We start from the raw sequence: 21,246 nt of genomic DNA, 5'->3' as shown, positions 1-21,246 counted from the left end.
AGGGGAGTTCTGCCTAGCAAGCCCCTTTGGCTAACCTGATCTCCAGGGCTGCTGGTAGCAGATTCAGTATACCAAGACCTTTTCAAAGTAAGCTGCATGTCCAAATAGGGATAGAGGGGAAAGGAAAGGGAGGGAGCATGCTAACAACTAGGCATTACTGCCCTGAATCAGCATGCTGTCAGTGGCAGCCCCTCTCTTAACCCTGACAGCTGTGGTATACAAGGAGAGTTCTCTTGGATCAGAGCAGATCACCTAGTCTAATATTTTACAGTGGGAGCCAGCTAAGACTTTTGGAAAGGTCATAGCAGGAAACACAGTGGAAGCAACCTCACTGTGGGTTGTCTGTCCTCCCTACCCTGCAACTGGTATTCAGAGGCATACTGACATTTAATGGAAAGAACAGAAGAAAGGTAGGGAGTAAACCTTTTCTTTTTTAATTTTAACCATTTCACCTCCTGCCCATGAGTCCTTACCAGATCCAGCTCCAGGGATCTACACATGGAAGTAACCTTTTGCATATCTATCACTTGCTAGGTCTGGAACTGCAGGGCTACTTAGGATATGCCCAAGTATTGATGCAGCCTGTCTGCAATGAGTTGCCTTCAGTGAAATGTGAATTTGAGTAACACCTGTTAATGAACATCTAAATGCACCGAAGTAATGAACTGTGAATAGATCATATGTCTGTGAAACTTGTGAAGGAGAAACAATTGTTCTTGGAGAAAGCAGCCTTTTAAACTAGGAGGGTGGATTTCCATGTAGTTCAAAAGATATTTTGAGGGCGGAACATGACTGGAGCATCTGAGCCTGGCAAGCATTCCTTGACCACAATGCTCTCTCCTTTCATATCAAGCCCGTTTCAATATGAGGCAAAGAGAGGTTTGCCTCTTTTCAGATTGAAAAGATTGCACAGGATGGAGCAGCAGGCAGGTAGGGCAGGTTGTCTCCCACCAGAGTCCAAAGCTTGCTGGTTTGCCTCTTTTCAAATTGAAATGAGGCAAACCAGCAAGCCTTGGACTCTGGTGGGAGACAACCTGCCCTACCCGCATGCTGTTCCATGAATGCATGCAGTTGAATAGCCCTCCCACTTTGGGGGACACACACAACTTTTATTGACCTGAACACTCTCCCTCTCCCTTTGGTCCCCAGCATGCCTTGGGACATCCAGTTGACAGATGTCTGAATGAAACCTGCATGAAATTAATTCAGGCTCTGCCTCTCTTTCTTATGATATTGGACTGACATGGGAGGGATTCTATAAATGGATTTTAATGTATGGTAATGTAATGTATAAATGCATTTTAATGTATGTATTTAACGCTATCAGTATGTTTACAAGCTCATCTGTATTCCCTAATTTAGTTTTTGTCATAAATGTAAACTCCTCGGGTAATTTTTTCTCACCGAAAACAAATTGCTCTTCCCTTGAATACAAATATGTTGCAGTTGTTCAAGTTCATGCTTGCTGCTGACCAATGGGAAAGAAGAACTAAGGACAAACATTTCATGATTTGCTCTGTAATATTGCTAGGGATTTGTAGAGAGCTTTCTTAGACCACTTCAAAGAGGCTTTTTGGTGGAGTGATTACTAATTGCCCTGTGTGGTCTGAGAGATGTGAAGTGGGATTTAGCGTAAAGAGCACTGTTGTATACTCATTTCCCATATTTTTGAACGAATCCTCTGAGGTTTTCTTTGTTGCCATATTACTTTCAGTTTTTTTTCCCCAGCATTTGGAGTACGGCAGAATATGAAGTATTGGATGACTGCTCCTCTTGATTTGTAGTGAATAATTCTTGTGGTGATGTCGTGGTAGCTTGGCATTTAAGGCTGCTTGAGCTTACATGTGGCATTTCAAATGATATTCCAGAATGCACTTCAGGTTCTCAAGAATGATCGACATGGATCATTGGCTGTTGCTTCGTGGCAGTTTAATCTGTTTTACTCTGTTGTGGGTCAGAAATGGATAATACAGCTACTTCCTTGGTTGTGCCTGCTGTGACACATTGTGCTGCTAGAATGGGCCTTTTCAGCCTAGAAAAGAGACGCCTGAGGGGGGATATGATTGAGACATACAAAATTATGCAGGGGATGGACAGAGTGGATAGGGAGATGCTTTTTACACTCTCACATAATACCAGAACCAGGGGACATCCACTAAAATTGAGTGTTGGGCGGGTTAGGACAGACAAAAGAAAATATTTCTTTACTCAGCATGTGGTTGGTCTGTGGAACTCCTTGCCGCAGGATGTGGTGCTGGCGTCTAGCCTAGACGCCTTTAAAAGGGGATTGGACAAGTTTCTGGAGGAAAAATCCATTACGGGGTACAAGCCATGATGTGTGTGTGCAACCTCCTGATTTTAGAAATGGGTTATGTCAGAATGCCAGATGCAAGGGAGGGCACCAGTATGAGGTCTCTTGTTATCTGGTGTGCTCCCTGGGGTATTTGGTGGGCCGCTGTGAGATACAGGAAGCTGGACTAGATGGGCCTATGGCCTGATCCAGTGGGGCTGTTCTTATGTTCTTATGTTCTTATGACACCAAGTGGTGAGCACTCTGTTGATGCTTGTGGTGATCTCACAGATACAGAATTGATACAGTCAAGAGATAAGACCAGTGTTATTCAAACTGTCAGGCGCAGCTCCTTAGGGAGGCGCCAGGAACTCAAAGGGGAGGCGCGGGATGTCCTCTCGCAGTGATACAGTCACACCCCTGGGCAGAATAGTCACACCCCTTTTGCCCATCGTCTTTGCTTTTTTTTAAAGCAGAAGAAACAGGAGTTGCTCAGCTGTGAGAGTGGCTGCTGCCCCCCCTTCTCCCTCCACTCCGAGGCTGCTGCCTTCTGTGTTCACTTCATGTTGTTTCCAAAGCTCTTCGACTCCAACCCCCATCTGGCAAGTACCAAGCATGCTCAGCTTGCAGTCCTTAACCCTCGCTGATCCTTATCTGGTTGGTTCCTAGTTCCCAGCCTGGGATCGCTTCTCATCAAAGTGAAATCTCTCTTTTCAACCCCCTCCTTCTTCCACTCTCCCCTTTCGATCTTCAAACCTGCCCGCTTTCCTCCCCCTCCCCAAATAAAACGCTTCTTTTACCAGTCACCAGGGGTCTTAAAGTTGTTTCCATGCAGTTGGCAAAGGGAGGGGGGAGAGAGTCTGGTCACTCTGGTTCAGTCTGGTCATTTCTGGTCACTTCCTGTTTAATGATGTCACTTCCAGCCCTCAGGAACATGATAGGGAGTCATGGCCAACAGCCACGGGGGTCAAGGGAGCCACTGGCCGGAAAAGTTTGAGTACCACTGGATAAGACCATAATCTTGTACACATTTACCTAGGAGCTAGGCCCATTGAACCCATTGGGGCTTACTGCTGAGTAGGAATGCACAGGCTTGTATTGTAAACCCATTTTTAGTTGACAAGCATATTAAACAGAGAAGATAGCTTCATTGCACCAACCAGCATGTTCCAGAGGATAAATGGAATCAATGGCATAGCACCTTTGATGGGTCTGAATATGCGGTTTTATCTGAGGAAGATTCTTATGTCAGTCAAATGCTTGCATTTTTTAAACCTTTAGTTGGTACATTAATCTTTCTCAACTTTGTAAAGACAAAATGATAAATAGTTTCAACAGTGTTTATTCAAACTTTTTTTTGGCATTCTTAGCCATTGTATTTGAGCCCTGCTTCCTAATGATCCTCTTCTCTCTAAGCTCAGTTCTGCCCATCAGAATAGTAAATGCAACTGCTTGTTATAGAAATATAGGATTTTATCAAGGATAAAAATGTCTTCATTCTCTGCTTATATTTAATCAGAACTGTCAGGATTCTGATCAACCATAAGCCCACTCTATTTCCTACCTAATCTAGCTAAAACATTTATGCCATATCAGCAATAAGACAGCGAAAAAGACGTGCAGATAGCTCTCTTTCCTGCAACTCCACTCTCTTGCCATTTGCGTACATAGCACTGCAGGATTCTTGGATGATGCAGAAGCTCTCTGAACACAGCAGTTGTTACTCTCCATGAATAACTGATGGGTAGCTCACTGTCCCCAGAGAAGGTCACTTCCATGTAGTGGCAAATGCTTTGATATTGACATGCAGGCGATTAAAAAGGCAAATAAATTGGGGGTGGTTTGGAGTTCACTAGTGGATGTGTTCAACAACATATTTAAAACTTTGGAAAAAGCCAGCCATTTCACATCCCCCCCCCCCACATGTGAGGCTTTCTGTAGGATTTACCTACTCAAAAAAATAAAATGAATAGCAAAAGCTCTAGCCTAGGGCCTGCCTAAGGTCCAAATCCTAACCAACATTCCAGCACTGGCATAGCGGTGCCAATGGGATGTATGCTGCATCCTGCAGTTGGGTGGCACTCATAGAAGTCACAGGAGTTGGGTGGCCTCCTCAAAGTAAGGGAATGTTTGTTCCCTTAGCTCAGAGCTGCATTACCCTTTATGTCAGTGCTGGAAAGTGGGTTAGGATTGCGCCTTAAATGTCTCATGGGTTTCTGGTTACAATCTTAGATTTGCCCCACCTTGTGTTTTCAGTTGAAGGCCCTCACATTTTGTCTGGCCTTGGTAGCTAGAAATTCTGTTTGATACTTTTCTGCAGCTTTTAAATATGTCCAGTGCCTGATGTAAAGTGCCTGATCCCTTGTTTCTTTCACCCTACATGAAGTGACACGCTATATTCCTTGCCCTTCTCAGAGTTCTACAATATACAGGTAATGTTGAAGAGGGGAATAATCTTATTTTTTGCTGGTTATCCAAGGGTGCTTGGTCATCAGACTATTTGTGGTTACCACATCTGTTAACTCCTATTTATGATCACAAACTGTACAGATATTCTAAATCTGATTGAGACATCTGTAATTCTGGTGGGCAGAGGCTTCAGCAGCATGCAAACTTCTGAAGACTTGGGTCACATAAAAACTCCTCCCTTGTTAAGAATCTCTTTGTGATACCAAAATTAGCTCCACAATTATTGGATGTTAAATAAGAATGAACATTTTAAAAAAATTATCATTAAGAACAAATTGGAAAAAAGAAATTAGATAATTAAAAGTTGTGATATGCAGCATTTCAGAGACTAAAAGTGTTGCCTGATATCATAATTTTCCAGGTATTAGAACGTCTCTGTTACTGTAGCAGTTGGTTGCACTTGGGATACTGTTAGTACTGTCAGTTTCAGTTGAGACTTGGTTAATTTTCAACAGTCAACAGCATTGGCTGCAAAGTTGAGGTTGGTTAGCTTGCTGAGCTGATTAATAGAGCTTTCCAGATCATCAAGTGCTAAGGATTGCAACTTTTACCTATTAATTTAAAAAGCCCACCTTTTTTATGTTATTCCTTTGTGTGTGTTTATCATTTTAAAATTTGATGCTTCATTGTTTGATAAAATACTTTTAGAAAGATTCATCAATTGCCATTTTATGTAAACTCAGCTATCTGTGTGTAGAATTACTACTCCATGAGAGCAAAAAAAAACAAAAAAAAACCCCTAAGTTTTCAATATCATTTGTGTAATGCAATAACAGAATTACAATTGCCTTGTGTAAAGTATCTTGTAATGAAAGTAGATAATGGAATTCTTTGCCAAAACAGATGCTAACTGGCTTCCCATTGTTAATGCAGAATACTGAAAAACTGTACCAGCTGGAGGGAGGAACAAAAAGAGGAGGGGTGGGATAAAAGTCTGAAATGCATATGGTTAGGCAGTAAATACTTCTACAAAATGATCATTTGAGCTTCATATTAAGATGCAAATTCAATAAACTACCACATATTCTACAAAGTCAGCAGGAAACCCCAGAGGACTTTTGTATGTACATTGAATAATCAGCATCATGATAGCCCTGGGATTCATTTACGAACCAGTCTGTAATTTAGAGGACAGAGCTGCCCTGTGAAGAGTGTCTTAAGCAGTGGGGAAAAGGTGAAGCTTGTTGAAGTCGGAGCCTCCCAATACTCTTCAATTAGTAGCATTTAATCCCTACCAAAATGAGCATGAATTAAAAGGGAAAGAGCTGCTTCTTAGGAGGTGTACGTGTGAATTGGATTTCATTCTGCAATATGTAATTGATACTCCCCTTACTGTCATAGGATGGAAAAACTCAAAACTTAGAGCATGGATAATCTGTATCACTACAGATTTTTTTTTTTAGTCACTTTGTGATTTACCTTTATTGGGGCTGTCCATGCAGCTTTAGATGACACCTGCACCTCAAAGGCTGATATTGGCAGCTGAATACCTGCTAGCTTCCTGAAAGTACTTTATTTATTTATCACATTTTTATACCACTCTTCCTCCAAAGAGTTTAGGGTGGAGTATATAGTTCCTCCACACCATTTGTCCTCACCACAACCCTGTGATGTAGGTCAGGCTGAGAGACAATGACTGACTCAAGGTTACCCAGGAAACTTCATGGCTGAGTAGGGTTTTGAACCAGCATCTTCCAGGTCTCAGTTCAGTTCCTCAATAACTGCACCATCCTGGCAACAAACCATTGCTAGAAGGTTCACAACCTATCCTTCCCCAAAGCTTGAATTGAATCATATGTCTCGGCTAAACATTGTCCTTGGGAAGACTTGAGTGGGACCCCTGGTTCTGATGCATTAGTTTTCCCATTCATTTGGATTTGGAGCAAAAAAAAGATTCTGATCGTAGAGAATCTATTGTCAAACTATATTTTTTATTTGTAATACTTGTAATTTATTTGGAACTTTTAAAATTCTCTTAAGATCTATGCAGGCTTCCCCTGTATCCATAGAGTCAGCCCCCTCTGCGCCCATTACTGTGGGTTACTGTGGCAAAATGTTTGTTTATTTTTATACCACCCTTCCTCCAAAGAGCTCAGGGTAGTGTACACAGCAGCTCTCCTCCTTTTGTCCTCACAACAACCCTATGAGGTAGGTGAGGCTAAGAGAAAGTGACTGACCCAAGGTCACTCAGGAAGCTTCATGGCTGAGGGGGGATTTGAACCTGAATCTTCCAGGTCTAAAATCCACCTCCCAAACCACTACACCATCCTGGCTCTCAAATGTTTGTTCCTTTTACAGGACATTATAAGCATGCAAATTTATAGCGAGTGTAGGCAGACTGCAAGCAGCCTCAATGCTTGAAGAGACTCCTGTTAACATTCAATCTAGTCTCTTCAAGTTTTCAGTCTGCCTACACACACTGTAAGCTTGCCTGCTTATAGCATCCTGTAAAAGGAAGTACTTTACACTGCCACAAGCCTACAAACAACATTAATGGGTACAGGGGAGGTGTAGAGATAGAGTTCTCCTGTATCCGCAGTTTCTGTATCCATGTGGGGGGAACTTGGAACTGATTTCCCACGGATATGGGGGGTGACGCCTGTACATGCAATTACATGTCTGAAAAAAATAGCAATTTTCCAGCCTATAATGGTAAATGTTAACATTTCACCAGTAAATCATGGAAATAGGAATGAAAACATGTCATTTATTGAAGGCTTCTTAAAAAGCACTACTGAAGGTCAGAAATAATTGCATCCTGAAGGCGCGTGTAGGATGCTTACAACTGGTAAATTGTGGAAATGAGGATAAGTATTGTCATTTGCTGAAGGTCCTTGGTCTTTCAATTTACCGATAAGTGTCAGATATTTCCTGTTGGCTTTCTAAAACTTTTACTGTGATGCTAAGAGGAGTGCATGTAACATTTTCTGCAGCTGTACTAAGATGAATTGTTCCATGACTCATTTGTCTTCTCTGTCCAGTTATAGTACCTCTCACTTCCACTGTGAGATGAATTTAGGTAGCAATGGAACAGAATCCACCAATTCATTAAAAAAAAAATCACTGTTCAGAAATGACTGTGTGTATACAGAACTCAATTTATCAGTACTCTGGAGATGCAGCCTTAAAGAAGATGGAAATATGCAATCATCCATAGTCCCTAAATCCAAAGAATAATCCTGCGTCAGAACTATTAACTAATTTCTATTAAAAAATAATTATGAGATGGAATTAACAAAGTATTAGTGATGAATGAATGCAGTGGTACAAATTCAACATATGAAAAGAAATAAACTTTGAAAATGAATGAAAAGAAACATAATTTCTGCCCAGAAGAATCTCAGATTGTGATTTGATGGAGCATAAACATCTGGCATATAGGATCTGGAAGTGGAGTGCTAAAACAGGAAAAAGAATTTGCAGTTCATTAATCATATAGTAGAACATGTGAGAACTCTCCATCAGTCTTGTCTCAATAAGCATGACTCTGGGGTATAGAGATGAATATTTGCTTCTCAGAGTGGTGTAAATTACAATTACTGGGTACAGTCCTTCAGTGAACTACTTCTCATCTTTTTTTCCTCATAAGTGTCATTTTGTATATGGACTTCATAAGGATTTCCACACACACACTGCATGTTCATATTTACACAAAATGGTTTGCCCTGAGTGAAGAACTGGGCACTATAATCTGTTCTCATTTAGCTTGCTTGGGTCCAGTCCCAGTGAGCAGAGTGCCACCCAAGAACTTTTACTAGCTTAATACTTGCTCATACTGTATATATGACTATTCTTGTGGTTGGAGATTAGAATGTTAGTACCTGAATCCTATGACATTGCACTCCTATTATATTGTGCAAATAGCAAACTTTATCCTCTGTCTTCTGCTTCTCAGCCTATGAAATATGACTGATTGAAATTCCATGATGGGGGAGAGAACTGTCTGCATTTCACAGTTATGCTATTGGCATTTCTGATGCTAGACAAAATATATTTTCCTATACTGTATGTCAATGTTTCTCAAACTGTGGGTCGGGACCCACTAGGTGGGTCACAAGCCAATGTCAGGTAGGTCCCCATTCATTTCAGTATTTTGTTTTTAATATAATAGACATGATGCTACAATGGTATGTGACTGCATTTGGGGAAATTTTACAGATTTATAGTTTTAACAGGCTATTATGTATATGCTTTAAACAATGACAGTAAATGGGACTCACTCCTGGGGAAGTGTGGGTATGATTGCAGCCTAGGATTGTTACATAATTTTCCTATTTGATGATGTCATTTCCGGTCATGACATCACTTCCAGTGGGTCCTGACAGATTCTCATTCTAAAAATTGGGTCCTGGTGCGAAAAGTTTGATAACCACTGCCATATGCTATTTATTTCTTTAAAATATTTCTATGCTGCCTTGTGGTTCCAACCAAGGGAGTACCAAGGTAGATTACAGATTAAAATTCAAAATTTAAAAAATAAAAAAAATTCAGCTGTATAAACATAATCAAATACACAAGGCAAAGAATCAACAGTAGATAAAACAAATAACTAGCAGAAGAAATGGGGGAAAGCTAGACAAAACAGAAATATTCTCACTGTCTGCCTAAATGTAGACAATGAGAGGACTAGTCAGGCCTCATGGGGCAGAGAATTCCAAAAGTAGGGGGCTGCCACTGAAAAGGCCTTGTTCCTGCCACATGAACCTCTGACGGTAATGGGATATAGAGCAGAGCCCTGACAATGAATGCCGAGTACGTTTGCTTCTTCCAGATACAAAAGTAAAATAAATGCTCATCTTTCACTAAGTCATTGTAAGATTTTGCATTAGGCTTGTATTGTATCACTTGGAGAGCGCTTACTGGAAACAGAAGTGTTCTATATAGGACAAATGAAAGAATTTGCAGAAGCTAAATGACAATAGGCCAACTCAGTCTATAGCATTTGCAGTAATTTCCTGCAAATGGCAAGGAGGTAAGCCTGGATGTTCAAATCATCCATACTTGCCACTGTGAATTCACATGTGTGTTTGCACATCCTTCCTAAAAGCATGGGTAGATAGTGCAAATGGAGTGATTTGGGAATAGATACCACACTGAGCACTCCAGAAGTTAAATTGGCAGTAGGTGCTGTCTGAATGAAAGCATTTAGCTAGCATAGGATAGATTTTGTGTGTGCCTGTGTTCATATTAGGTGATTGCAGTGCGAATTGATGAACAGTTGGTCATCACAAATCGAGTACTACCGTAGACTCTTCTGATGTAACTGCATATGCCTGCTGCATTGTAATTGGGCAGTCCATATGGTCCATTGTGACCCAATGAGTGATGAGTAATCAAACCTGGGAATACTGGGTGCTGTAGGCTTATACCATAGTCTTTCGAGACTGAAGGTTGCCAACCAACCAAATATTGTACATGCCTTTGTCAATCAACCTTTAGGTAGCAAGCTGTCAAACTGCTTCTGAAGTCTTGCACTTGAGCATTCTTTCCCAAGACGTATCATCTCAGTAAGGCAGTTCCAAATGTGAGGGCAAATTGGGAAAAACCTCATACTGTATTAAACCTTGAACTATGCTTATTAATGGCCCTGCTCTAATGTCATTAATGATGAGTCATGTGTGGATATGGAAGGGGAGCAGCCTCGCTGTAGGACAGATAACCATTTTGTTATCTGCAGCTTTGCATTATTTTGGGAAATGGGCTGGATTGGTGTTTCTGCATAGAATTTGCCTGTTGGGAATGTTTAACTTGAATGCACATGCACAAAAGGGTACTGGACAAATGTGTCAGCATCATGGTAGCACATCAGAAAAGCACAATGTCACCACTGTATGTAAAATCTCAAGATGGTAAAGGCATGAAGGGGAAGCTGTGACTAAGTGTCAGGGATATCTAAAGCACAATTCAGTAGGTCTCCATGATTTGCTGCACAGTCACTTTTCACAAGTACATGTAATAAATATACAAGCCAGAGAAATAGTTGCTTTTTTAAAAAATTGAACTGCTCTGTAAGTGTGGTAGAAGAGCTGACCTGTGGAAACATGTCTTGATTCTGCAGATCAGAATAAACTGCACTTATTGTGCAATAAAATAAAAGGCTGCTTTGTCTTAGGCATGAAGAAAACAGATTGCTGTATGTAATTTCATGTTGTAAAACTAGATGTGGTTTTAGACCTCCAGCATTTTGTATTGTGGCATATGCATGATCTCTTCTTTAATTTGATAATTTACTCTTTTTTTCTGACTACTCTTCAGTCTGACTACTGTTGCTATAGAAACATTCACTATTCACAGTTAATATTGTACTGCTAACACACTGTCCCAATGGAATGGTAGTTGGAATGGAATGATAGTCATGCTGTCAAGAGTGTGTTGTATATTTATGATCTCATTTCATTCATTTTTTAATAGATTTTCACTTTGCACTGCTCATGGGTGTTTGCTTTCAAATAATAGTATGAAAGCAGTTTAGGTTTCTTGAAAAAGCATTCCTTCCAAACTATGAAGATCAGAAGAATGGAATTGACTATTAGGATTGGTTGATATAATACAGAGCAAACTAGTGGTAGTGGAAGTTCGCATCAAATTGAGTGGGAGTTCCTAACATGTCATGCTTTTTATAAAAAACTGCTTAGGGGCTTATTTTGCTTCTTAACATCTTAAATTGCTTGTGTTCATACCCAAAATTACACTGAGCAAAATATTTATCCTCAATGCATGTAATTAAGTTATTAAATACATTACATGTGTTAAGACTCTCCAGGTATTGGACATTGTTTCCATGGTGTAACCTCATCCTGCTTACCTTTGCATTTCCAGTTTGCTTTGCTCTCCCTCTTTGATTCTCCAGAATACCTTAAACCTTCTCACTGTCATCTGTTTTGAATGTGGATGAGTTTTCAGGGATCTAAAATCTATCAATGTCATTATTGGACAATATGTCTCTCTTACTAAATGTCAATTTTACGGAAACATATGAAGTGCTGTGGGTATGGGTGAGATGGCCATGATTCTTTCAGCTAAGTAATGATAGTCGATCTGTTTTTTTTCTTGCTTGCTTTTATGTTGCAAATATTTGGGTACATCAAAGACGCGGAAGACACAGTATCATCCCCATGTTTGTTTTTGTGTGCATGAGTTAACATCTATCTCATCAAAGTTAGACAGAGCTCAAATATCCAAGGGTAGTCTGAATAGTTACTTTTTTCCGCTACAAAAATAGTCTGTGCAGTTACCATCTTGCAGAGGCTGTTGTAAATAGAATAGCCTTGCACAGGATGCTGTAAATAAAATTCATTGATCATCTGGTCTCTTTCCATGTAATCTTGCCTAGACATGCCATGAGCAATAAAAAAACTCATTAAATTCATTCGTAGATCCCATGTGAATTACTACTACAGGCTGCCTGCCAATGGAATTGTGGGTGGGTGGGGGAACTCATGTGAATCTACTCTTGTGTGTATCCAATCCCTGCCAGTGATGTGACACCTCTCTAGAACCTGTTAACAGTTCCCAATGTTTCATCACATTGTCTGTAGATCAGATTGGGACTGGTGTAGTGCTTAGAATGGCAGATGCTCCTCCTAATCAACCCTGGAAGTTAGGAATCTTTCAGCACTGATGAAACTCAAGTGCCAGACTAGAAGACCAATAAGTAATTGAAGCAAACTGGTGTGTATTCCTTGAGTACCATCTCTAAACATAATATGTCTATATGCCTCTTTTTTTATAGAGAAAATCAGACAAAGATATGCAGATCTACCAGGCGAGTTGCACATTATTGAACTTGAGAAGGATAAGAATGGACTTGGACTCAGCCTTGCTGGTAACAAGGACAGGTCTCGAATGAGCATTTTTGTTGTGGGCATCAGTTCAGATGGCCCTGCAGGAAAAGATGGAAGAATGCACATCGGAGATGAACTTTTAGAGGTAAATTTGTGTGTGTGTGCACATGTGTGAAGAAATGGAAAGGGAGGGAGAACACTTAACTGTTGATGAAAATCTGAAATTGCTAGAAAGGCGTGCATATAGTAACAGAAAGCTATGAGTGACCTTGAAAGAAGATGGTGTCCTCCCCAAGGACCCAGATCAGATCCTGTGACAAACCCCAGACCATCTGAGTCAGGGGGTGTCAAACTCATTTCATATGGAGGTCCAAATAGCATTTATCATGCCTGCTGAGGGCAGGAAGTGATGTTACTAAACAGGTCACAACAAAAAATAAGCACTTTTTCACTTAAAAATATATTAGCTGCAAATGACAAGAGAAAATATGCAAATCTTAATCATATTTCAAGATATGGAAGAGCCCAATTTTCATGTGGGTTGCCCTTTCAACAGTATCACTTCAGCATTGCTCGGCCACTGAGAGCTTGAGGGCTGGATAAAAGGTTTCCGTGTGCCACATCTGGGCCTTATATTTTATACCCCTGATGTAAGTTATTAAGATGTATACAAGGTGGGGAAGCAGTCACTTACCTCACTCCTTTCTTGTGAGGTCCCTTGAAGCAAAAAATATGGGACATGCTGACAGTTTCATGTTGAAAAGGATCCTGTTTTGTTGAAAAGGATTTTGGTAAGTGGCTGCTTTTTCTCTCTGGTTTTTGAAATATAAAAAAAAAATTGGCAAGTATCCTTGCCCAGTCTGCAGAAGAAAATTGCAGCAGCTGGCAATCCGGATGGAGAGACCAGCCTTGTGGTTGGAATGCTAACCTGGCAGGAAGAAGTAATCTTCATGCCCCAAATTAAAAATGTCACATTTTTCAATTTTCTCTAGTAACTGACATGCTGTAGATCCTGAGTGAACCCAGTTTCAGCCTCTTGTCTGGCCTGGAAATTCCTAACCACACCTCTTACTCTCCAGTTTGGCCTTTTGGGTTCCCTGGAATGACTACAGATTTTGGGAAGAGTCCTCCATTTCTAGGGAGAGTCTATCAAATGTCTGCATGCCCATACCATATATTTAAGATTTCTAGCAGCCCAGGAGCTCATAAATAAAAATATTTTTCTAGATTTTTTGGGTCTAGTAAAGCTATGTGGGTCTTGATAGTTTGTTTAAAAAATTGGGTTGAGGTGCTAAAAAGTTTGGGAAGCACTGATCTAAATACAGACTGGGAAGCAGGACATGTCCTTGTGAATCACGTTGACTTAAACCCAATGGAATAATTCAAGATTTCTACCCTGATCTTACACTATGAAGGAGGGACTTAATGCTCTTTCATGTGATTTCTTTCTTTGGTTCACTTTGAACTTTCTTCTTAATCAGAACAATTTTAAAAATGAAATCTCATGTGCTGCATGAGGAAAGACAGATGGGTTCATTGACAAAACATTGTAGCACACATAATTCACTTGCACCACTGAGCTTCACTGACATTTTAGCTGCTGTCATGCAACTCAGTTTTGGCTGGATTTTAATATCTGCTCCTACCATGGTATCTGAACATGCGAATGCAATATTAGGCCATTCTGAGAAGAACTTCTTGGCTTTTGAAGAAAGTGAATGAATTTTTCTTGTGTGGTGGAATGGTTACACAGGATGATAAAAACATGGGGAATTCTTTTGGCCATCTTTCCTTTTTTTATAATTAAATTTAAAAACTCTGCTTTAAATTCGGTTAATTATGTTTAGCTTATCCGTTGAGTTTGGATAGGATTAATTTTACCAGGTAGATATTAACTCTGTTACATTTTGTTCAGAAAGGAATAGAGGCAGTAATGAAATTTGAACAACTTTAAAACTAAGTTGTGACATATTCTTGAAAAATGAAGACAATTTCCAGAAATTGAGAGTTTACTTTGCTTTAGAGTCAGATTAGTTTTCTTTTTAAAAGAAAATTTCTTTTTAAGGTTCATTTTCTTCTGAAGACAAAGGTTAATAATCCTCCAGATAATGATTCATAAATACCACATTTGCCCTCTTGCTAGATTTATGATATCATTTCTATTAGTTAGCCCCAAAGACCCTGTTTTTACAGCTTTTCATGTCTCCCCTGCCCCGCAACAATGCCAAAGAGTTCTTTTTTTTTCCCTGTTTCTAAAGGTTTATGGTCTTGTGACATGACCAAGTATCACCTCAGATCTCAGATTTTGGGATGCATCTGACTTGTCAACTTCATGGAATTCCAACATCACAAAAATCTTCCCCATGTGTGCCTTGCTCAGTGCTGGAATGCTGTCCAGTGTGCTGAAATGTATCAGGCTCTAGCTTGCCTGAATAAAATGTGTTGAAAATCATAGAAAGCAGTTACTGTACTCAATTGAGTCTTGGGTTGTATCATAAGGAAGTTACCAATGATTGCCTTTGAAATCTTTGAGATTAATTTATCTTAATTTTCTTTGTACACAACCCTATATTTTATAACCTGGTATTCGAATAAATTCTGATTTACTTTTTTTATTTAGTGTGGACTGTATCCTAAGAAAATCAAGTTTCCCGTGTTCCTTTGAAATTAATGGAACTTAAGTTAGTAACAACTAATTGGTCTCATTGATTTCAAGGGTGTTTAATAGTGGCAAACTTTTTTAGTATACAATTTAGTGATTTTTAGCACTACTGTTTGGGGTAGAAATTTAAAGTTATAGCTTTATAGAAGTTATAGAAATTTAAAGTCCATTAACATCCACTATCCCATTTTTGCCCTTATAGGATTCTTGAAATCCTTTATTGGCATGTAAAACACACAAACAAATCTTCAACTATATACAGTTGGTCAATCGGTCAGCCAGGTAGCAAATCGAATTCTTGATATAGGGTTCTTGTTTCGAGCACCATTTTTCAACCAGTGTGCTGCATTGGTCCACAGGTGTGCTGTGGGAGTTTGGGTGTAATTTATTAGTAAGGACTTGAGAGATATCAATTCCCCACTGGCAGCATGGTGTGCTTTGTCAAAAAAAAAAAATTGGCCTTGACAATTTTACTACCTTGTTAACTGTGCTATAAGATGAAAGGTTGAATATCTGAGGGAGGATAGGGTTGGGCCAGAAGTGGTCCACAAAGGTGTATGCTACAATAAATTTGTTAGCCCTCTCATCCCACAAAGATTTTGTTATGTTTGCTGCAGCAGATTTAACATGGGTATCCCACTGGGATTTATTTTTTTCTAGTTGTCCAGGACTTAATTATGAAGAAAGGTTAATTTGTTTTCATGCACAAGCTTTGTAAGGAAATCATATCACAGCTAAACTTCACTTTACATGAAGTGATGGAATGATGCCCTAAAAGGGTTCTTGTTGAGTTTTTTTGCCCTTCATGCATTTTGCACACTATCTTGCTAAAATGCCATTGCACTTTTTAAAAAGACTCATGTGGAATACTGATCAGTACTTCTTGGCAATGTGAGGTAAAATGCTAATATGCTTTGACACTGTAATAGGATAACAGGAATTGGGATTTATAGCTTCTCCATTCTATGCTATTTGTAATTTTTATCTCTTTTTCATTCTGTAGTTCTGTTTGAAGTGGTAAATGGCTGTTTATATAATTGATCTTACTCCCAAAGTTGTTACTGTGGCATAATTATTCCAATTGATAGCCATTATTCACATTGATAATTAATGCCAGAATACAAGCAAGTAAAAATCCTGTTTTTTGCCAAGGAATACGTAAAAAAAAAAAAAATCCTACCCTTTTAGAATGTGAAGGGGGGAGGGGGAGAGAAATTTCCTTCAGATTTAATCATGGTGTAATAAAGTTACAAAGCATTTCTTAACCTTGTGCTAATGTTTTAATCTGTAATTGTGTTCAATGTTATCCTTTTATAAAACAGATAAATAACCAGATATTGTATGGAAGAAGTCATCAGAATGCTTCTGCAATAATTAAGACTGCCCCATCAAAGGTCAAACTGGTATTTATACGGTAAGCATAATATAGTCATTAACATTTGGGTTCATCAGGTCAAAAACTAGTGGTCTGAGCCACAAAAGAGGTTGACTTTTCTGGTAAAAAAGAAGGCTGCTGTTGCTTTCATTCAAGGGCAAGTCATTGTTCTGCCAGATTCCCAGTCCAAGCTCCGCCTTGAGAATTATGCCCACTTTCAGCTAATTAGCTCCCCTTCTTTCCTCAAAAAAAGACCCTACAGTACTGCCGGACCCCACCACCAGGGTAGCTCACCTGTTTAACCTACAGAGGTCCTCCTTCCTGCCAGCAGCCTCCCGCCACTACAGCAGCCCCTTGGTCCTCAGCAGGTCTTGGGCACAGCAGCCAAACACCAGTCTTAGTGTCTCCAGTAGTTTCTGCTCCAGCAGCTTCCAAAGTCCATTCACATATCAGTCCATGTCTCCAGTCTGTCCTTCCTCAAGCTTTTCATTGTCCTGCTACCCACACCAAACTCTCCCTTCATCAGGTGCTTTTATGCCTGAGGGCCTTATTGCCTTCAAGTGGCTGCAGCTGTGCAGCACACTCCCTGGAAGCCCAGGCCTTACCCTTAAAGAGGCCACTGCTGATACCACATCTACCTCCTCGCCAGATCCTCCGCAATTCCAATACAGTCATTGAAATATTTTGCAGTTTGACACACAGGTCTCTTTCTAGTATGATATAACTTTGTGTTCTGCAGTTGCTACTAGGCCAAACCCATGCAAAGTTGTCTCTGAGATATTAAACTGTAATTTTTCATGAACCTGGAAGGCCAGTGTGACACAGAGTAACTTAGCTTTGGACATAAGAATCCAGTTAAAATGGAATTTAAGTTAAAACTGAGGCTGCTTCTCAGCCTTACTCACCACCCACCAGGTTGCTGCAAAAAGTTCAAGCCTGTTGTCATATTGATTTCCCAATTTTTCTTAATTTACTCCATTTTAAGACAATTGTGAAACCTGTATTATGTGAACTAGCTTGAACTTGTCGCAGCAACCTGATGGGCTAGTGAGTAAGTGGGAGGGCATCCCAAAAACACTATCCAGGGCAGTCTGCTTCAGGTGGCTGCTTCAGCATGAATGGGCAGCCCTGAGCATGGATACCTTTCCAAAATAAATTACAATTCTACTAAAAAACTTTTTGGAAAGAGAAGCAATAGCCTGAATTCAGTTTTTTCCCATACCGTTTTTGCCTGCCTTCTAAATCACTGAGTATGAGATGTTAATGTTTTTAAAGGGCTCCTTGTGTGCTACTGTGGCTACTCCAAGCATACAACTTTAGGTCAGGGTGTTCATGTCCATGTTTCTGGATGGATATCTCAGAAGCAGGGAGAGTTCGTGTTAGGTCATTGCCTAACAACAGCATCACAAATCTAATTCTTATGTTTCCAACCTTTCAGGCAGCAAGGGCATGCTGCAAGGATATAAGAGAGAGGAGTAGCCATATGAGGACAGCCTCTGTCCTGTTGGCCTGTGGCATATTGGTGTTTCTATCTCTTCCTCTTACTCCTCTAACTCCATCTTTGTTGTTGGTGTGGTAGATTCCCTCTGAGTACCAGAACTGGTCCAGTTTCTGTGACAGAGTATGTAGTGGTACTTTTGCTACCACAGCCATTATGCTGACTCATGTTCTGTTTGTTGCTCCTAACCCCCAAAGCCTGTCAGAGGTATAGTTGCTCTATCTTCAGTTTCTACTTGTCATTTGGCACTAAGCTTTTATTTAGCCAACTATCTTATTAAATTATAGCGCCACAGGCACCGCTATTGTCTTATTGCTATGTGTTGAGTGTGTAGTGCTTAGTTGTTCCTGTTCAGTAAATGTGATCCACCATTACTGTCTTGGCTCCAATACCCAAGCATATTTCTGTGAGCTTGGTGCATTCATTTCTTTCTCTCTACAAAAGGCCTTACATGTTTTGAAATGTCAGAGGATTGATGGGTGGTATTTATGTTCATAGGAGTGACAACTACCTCTTTAAGTTCTGTTTGTGGACTCAAGTATCTAAGCACTCTGGGGACCAGATGCCTAACTCCTTTACACCTTTATGTTTGGAGTTTTATGTCCAAAGCTAAGTTATTCTGCAATATTAAAATCCTATCACCAGTCCTGGCTCCTATTGTCCAGTTGATCGCAGCATCCCTGTTATGGCTCTTGTCCCTTTCTCTCCTTTTCGCAGTTGGCTCCTTGGTGACTCCTCCTACTTGTGCACCAGAACTCTGGGACACTTCTTCCTTTCTTTCAAACTATGTGCTCTAGGGCAGGGGTTCTCACTCTTTTAGCACTGGGACCCAGGACCCACCCGAAGTGATGTCATGATCGGAAGTGACATTATCAAGTAGGGAAATTTTTAACAATCCTAAACTGTAATCCTACCCACACTTACCCAGGCGTAAGTCCCATTGACTGTCATTGTTAAAAGCATGTACATAGTAGCCTGTTAAAAGTACAGATCTGTAACATTTTCCCAAATGCAGTCACATACCATGGCAGCATCAAGTCTAATATCGTAAAAATAAAATATTGAAATAAATGGAGACCCACCTGAAATTGGCTCATGACCCACCTAGTGGGTCCTAACCCACAGTTTGAGAAACACTGCTCTAGAGCAAGCGTGCCCAAACCCCGGCCCTGGGGCCACTTGCGGCCCTCAAGGCCTCTCAATGCGGCCATCAGGGAGCCCCCAGTCTCCAATGAGCCTCTGGCCCTCCGGAGATTTGTTGGAGCCCCACTGGCCCAATGCAACTGCTCTTAGCGTGAGGGCAACTGTTTGACCTCTTGCATGAGCTGTAGGATGAGGGCTTCCTCCACTGTTTACTGTTTCACGTCTGTGATGCAGTAGCGGCAGCAGAGGAAAGGCCAGCCTTGCTTTCTGCAAGGCCTTTTATAGGCCTTGAGCTATTTCACGACCTTCATTCATTCATGTAAGTTAATCTTTAATATATTCATTTATGTAAACTTATGTAAATTTATTCAAATTTTAAATGTAAATTAGTTCTCCCCCCCCGGCCCCCAACACAGTGTCAGAGGGATGATGTGGCCCTCCTGCCAAAAACTTTGGATACCCCTGCTCTAGAGTCTAGAGTTTTCTCCACAAGCATAGTCTCCCTTTCTGCTCTAGAGGTTGACCTCATGTTGTTGCTTACTGTTCAGAATATTGCTTGGTCTGTTCTAACACTGATTGAATCCAGTAAAACTCACAAGATCTGGAAACCTCGTATAGATACAGGGAAAGAAGTTCACAATAACATCCTCAAGCAGGATGTAGAATTTCGCCCCAATTTTTTCCTCATGAGCTTGCAGCCCAGGCTGGGACCACCTCAACCACAGATAACCTGCCCCTTTACTATGATTGGGGGTGTTTGGATCCTTTGGTGTAAATGCATGAGTAAAAAGTACATCTGCTTACACACAATGGAGTGGGGGGGGGAGAGACCTCTCCTTTATACCAGTTCTGGTTTACACCCTACAGCTGCAACCTCTCATGCTGCATCAAATGTTTCCCTTGACTTTCAGAATGAAGTAAAAGGAAAGCCTTGCTCCATGAGCAGAATTCTACTTGCCATTCTTAAGGCCTAAACCAGGGATTCCCAAAGTTTGTATATTATGACGCCTTGGGCCGTTGCAGCACGGTCACAGGGGCACTGTGGGATGTCCTTGGTGGCCACTCCTACCTATACCTTAGGTAGCTGCCATCTTAGATCTTGTGAAATCTTGTAAGATTCAAGTTTGGTGCCCAAGTCTCATGAAATTTGAGCACCACCATCTCGGATCTCTCAAAATCTTGTGAGATTTGGGCACTGCTGTTTTGGATCTCACAAAATTTTGTTTGATCCAAGATGGTAGTGCCTGGCCAATGAGGCTGTGGGGTTTTGTGACCCAGGTAAGTTTGGGAACCACTGACCTAAGCCATCATTTCTGTTGCCTTTGTCATGATTGGAGGAATAGATGGCATGCTCTCTTGCTCAATAAGAGGAAGACAGGTTGAGGGTTTTTGTCTGTCAAAAACTGATCTCATCGCAGATGGAGTGACATAATTGTGGGGTGTAAATAGTCCAACTACCACTAGGGGAAGGTAGGCAGCCAAGGACAATATTGTTACTTGATTATGTGGCTATTTCTTGAAACACAGTTTTGTAAATGGTGACAATTGACATCTTGAAAGACACTGGACTGCACTTGGGGATGTGATAGTATGGTTGGTGTGAGAGAGCTTGTGTTGAAATATTACAGGATATAACACCAACCAGTTTTTATCTGGGTGCAGAAAAGAGGAATTGTTATAAGTCCAGGGTAATCATCCTCTCAAAGTTGAACATCAAGTTGCAGAGATTTAAATGAAGTAAGAATTTTCTTAATCTCTCCTATAAATCTATGGAACTTAAATGTACTTCACTCATGGCTCAGTTTGCTAACATCTAGTATAACAGAGCTTCTAAAAGTGTGAGCAGAGAAACCCCCATTCAAATTCTGCATTGGCCATTAATTTGTCAAGCTACTTGGCAAGCCTCACCTATAGTGCCATTGCAATATAGGACAATAGTACAGATCAGCTTCACAAGGTAAAGCAAAATGTAAATGTTTTTTCTCATTTATATCCTACCCTTCCTCCAAGGTGCTCGGGGCAGCA

At 40.5% G+C, this 21,246-nt stretch overlaps 1 protein-coding gene across 1 annotated transcript in view; it reads left to right on the top strand.

Annotated features, from left to right (window-relative positions):
• PATJ (PATJ crumbs cell polarity complex component) overlaps positions 1-21,246 on the top strand; it is a 177,228-nt gene that overhangs the window by 95,224 nt on the left and 60,758 nt on the right. Inside the window, exons 28-29 of the mRNA XM_066624595.1 lie at positions 12,492-12,688; positions 16,528-16,619. Coding sequence (XP_066480692.1) covers positions 12,492-12,688; positions 16,528-16,619 — 289 coding nt within the window. The remainder of the gene's footprint in view (positions 1-12,491; positions 12,689-16,527; positions 16,620-21,246) is intronic.

The sequence above is a fragment of the Tiliqua scincoides genome, chromosome 4 (assembly GCF_035046505.1).
Source record: "Tiliqua scincoides isolate rTilSci1 chromosome 4, rTilSci1.hap2, whole genome shotgun sequence".
In the NCBI taxonomy this organism is placed as follows: domain Eukaryota; kingdom Metazoa; phylum Chordata; class Lepidosauria; order Squamata; family Scincidae; genus Tiliqua; species Tiliqua scincoides.
This window is presented reverse-complemented; position numbering and strand designations above follow the sequence as displayed.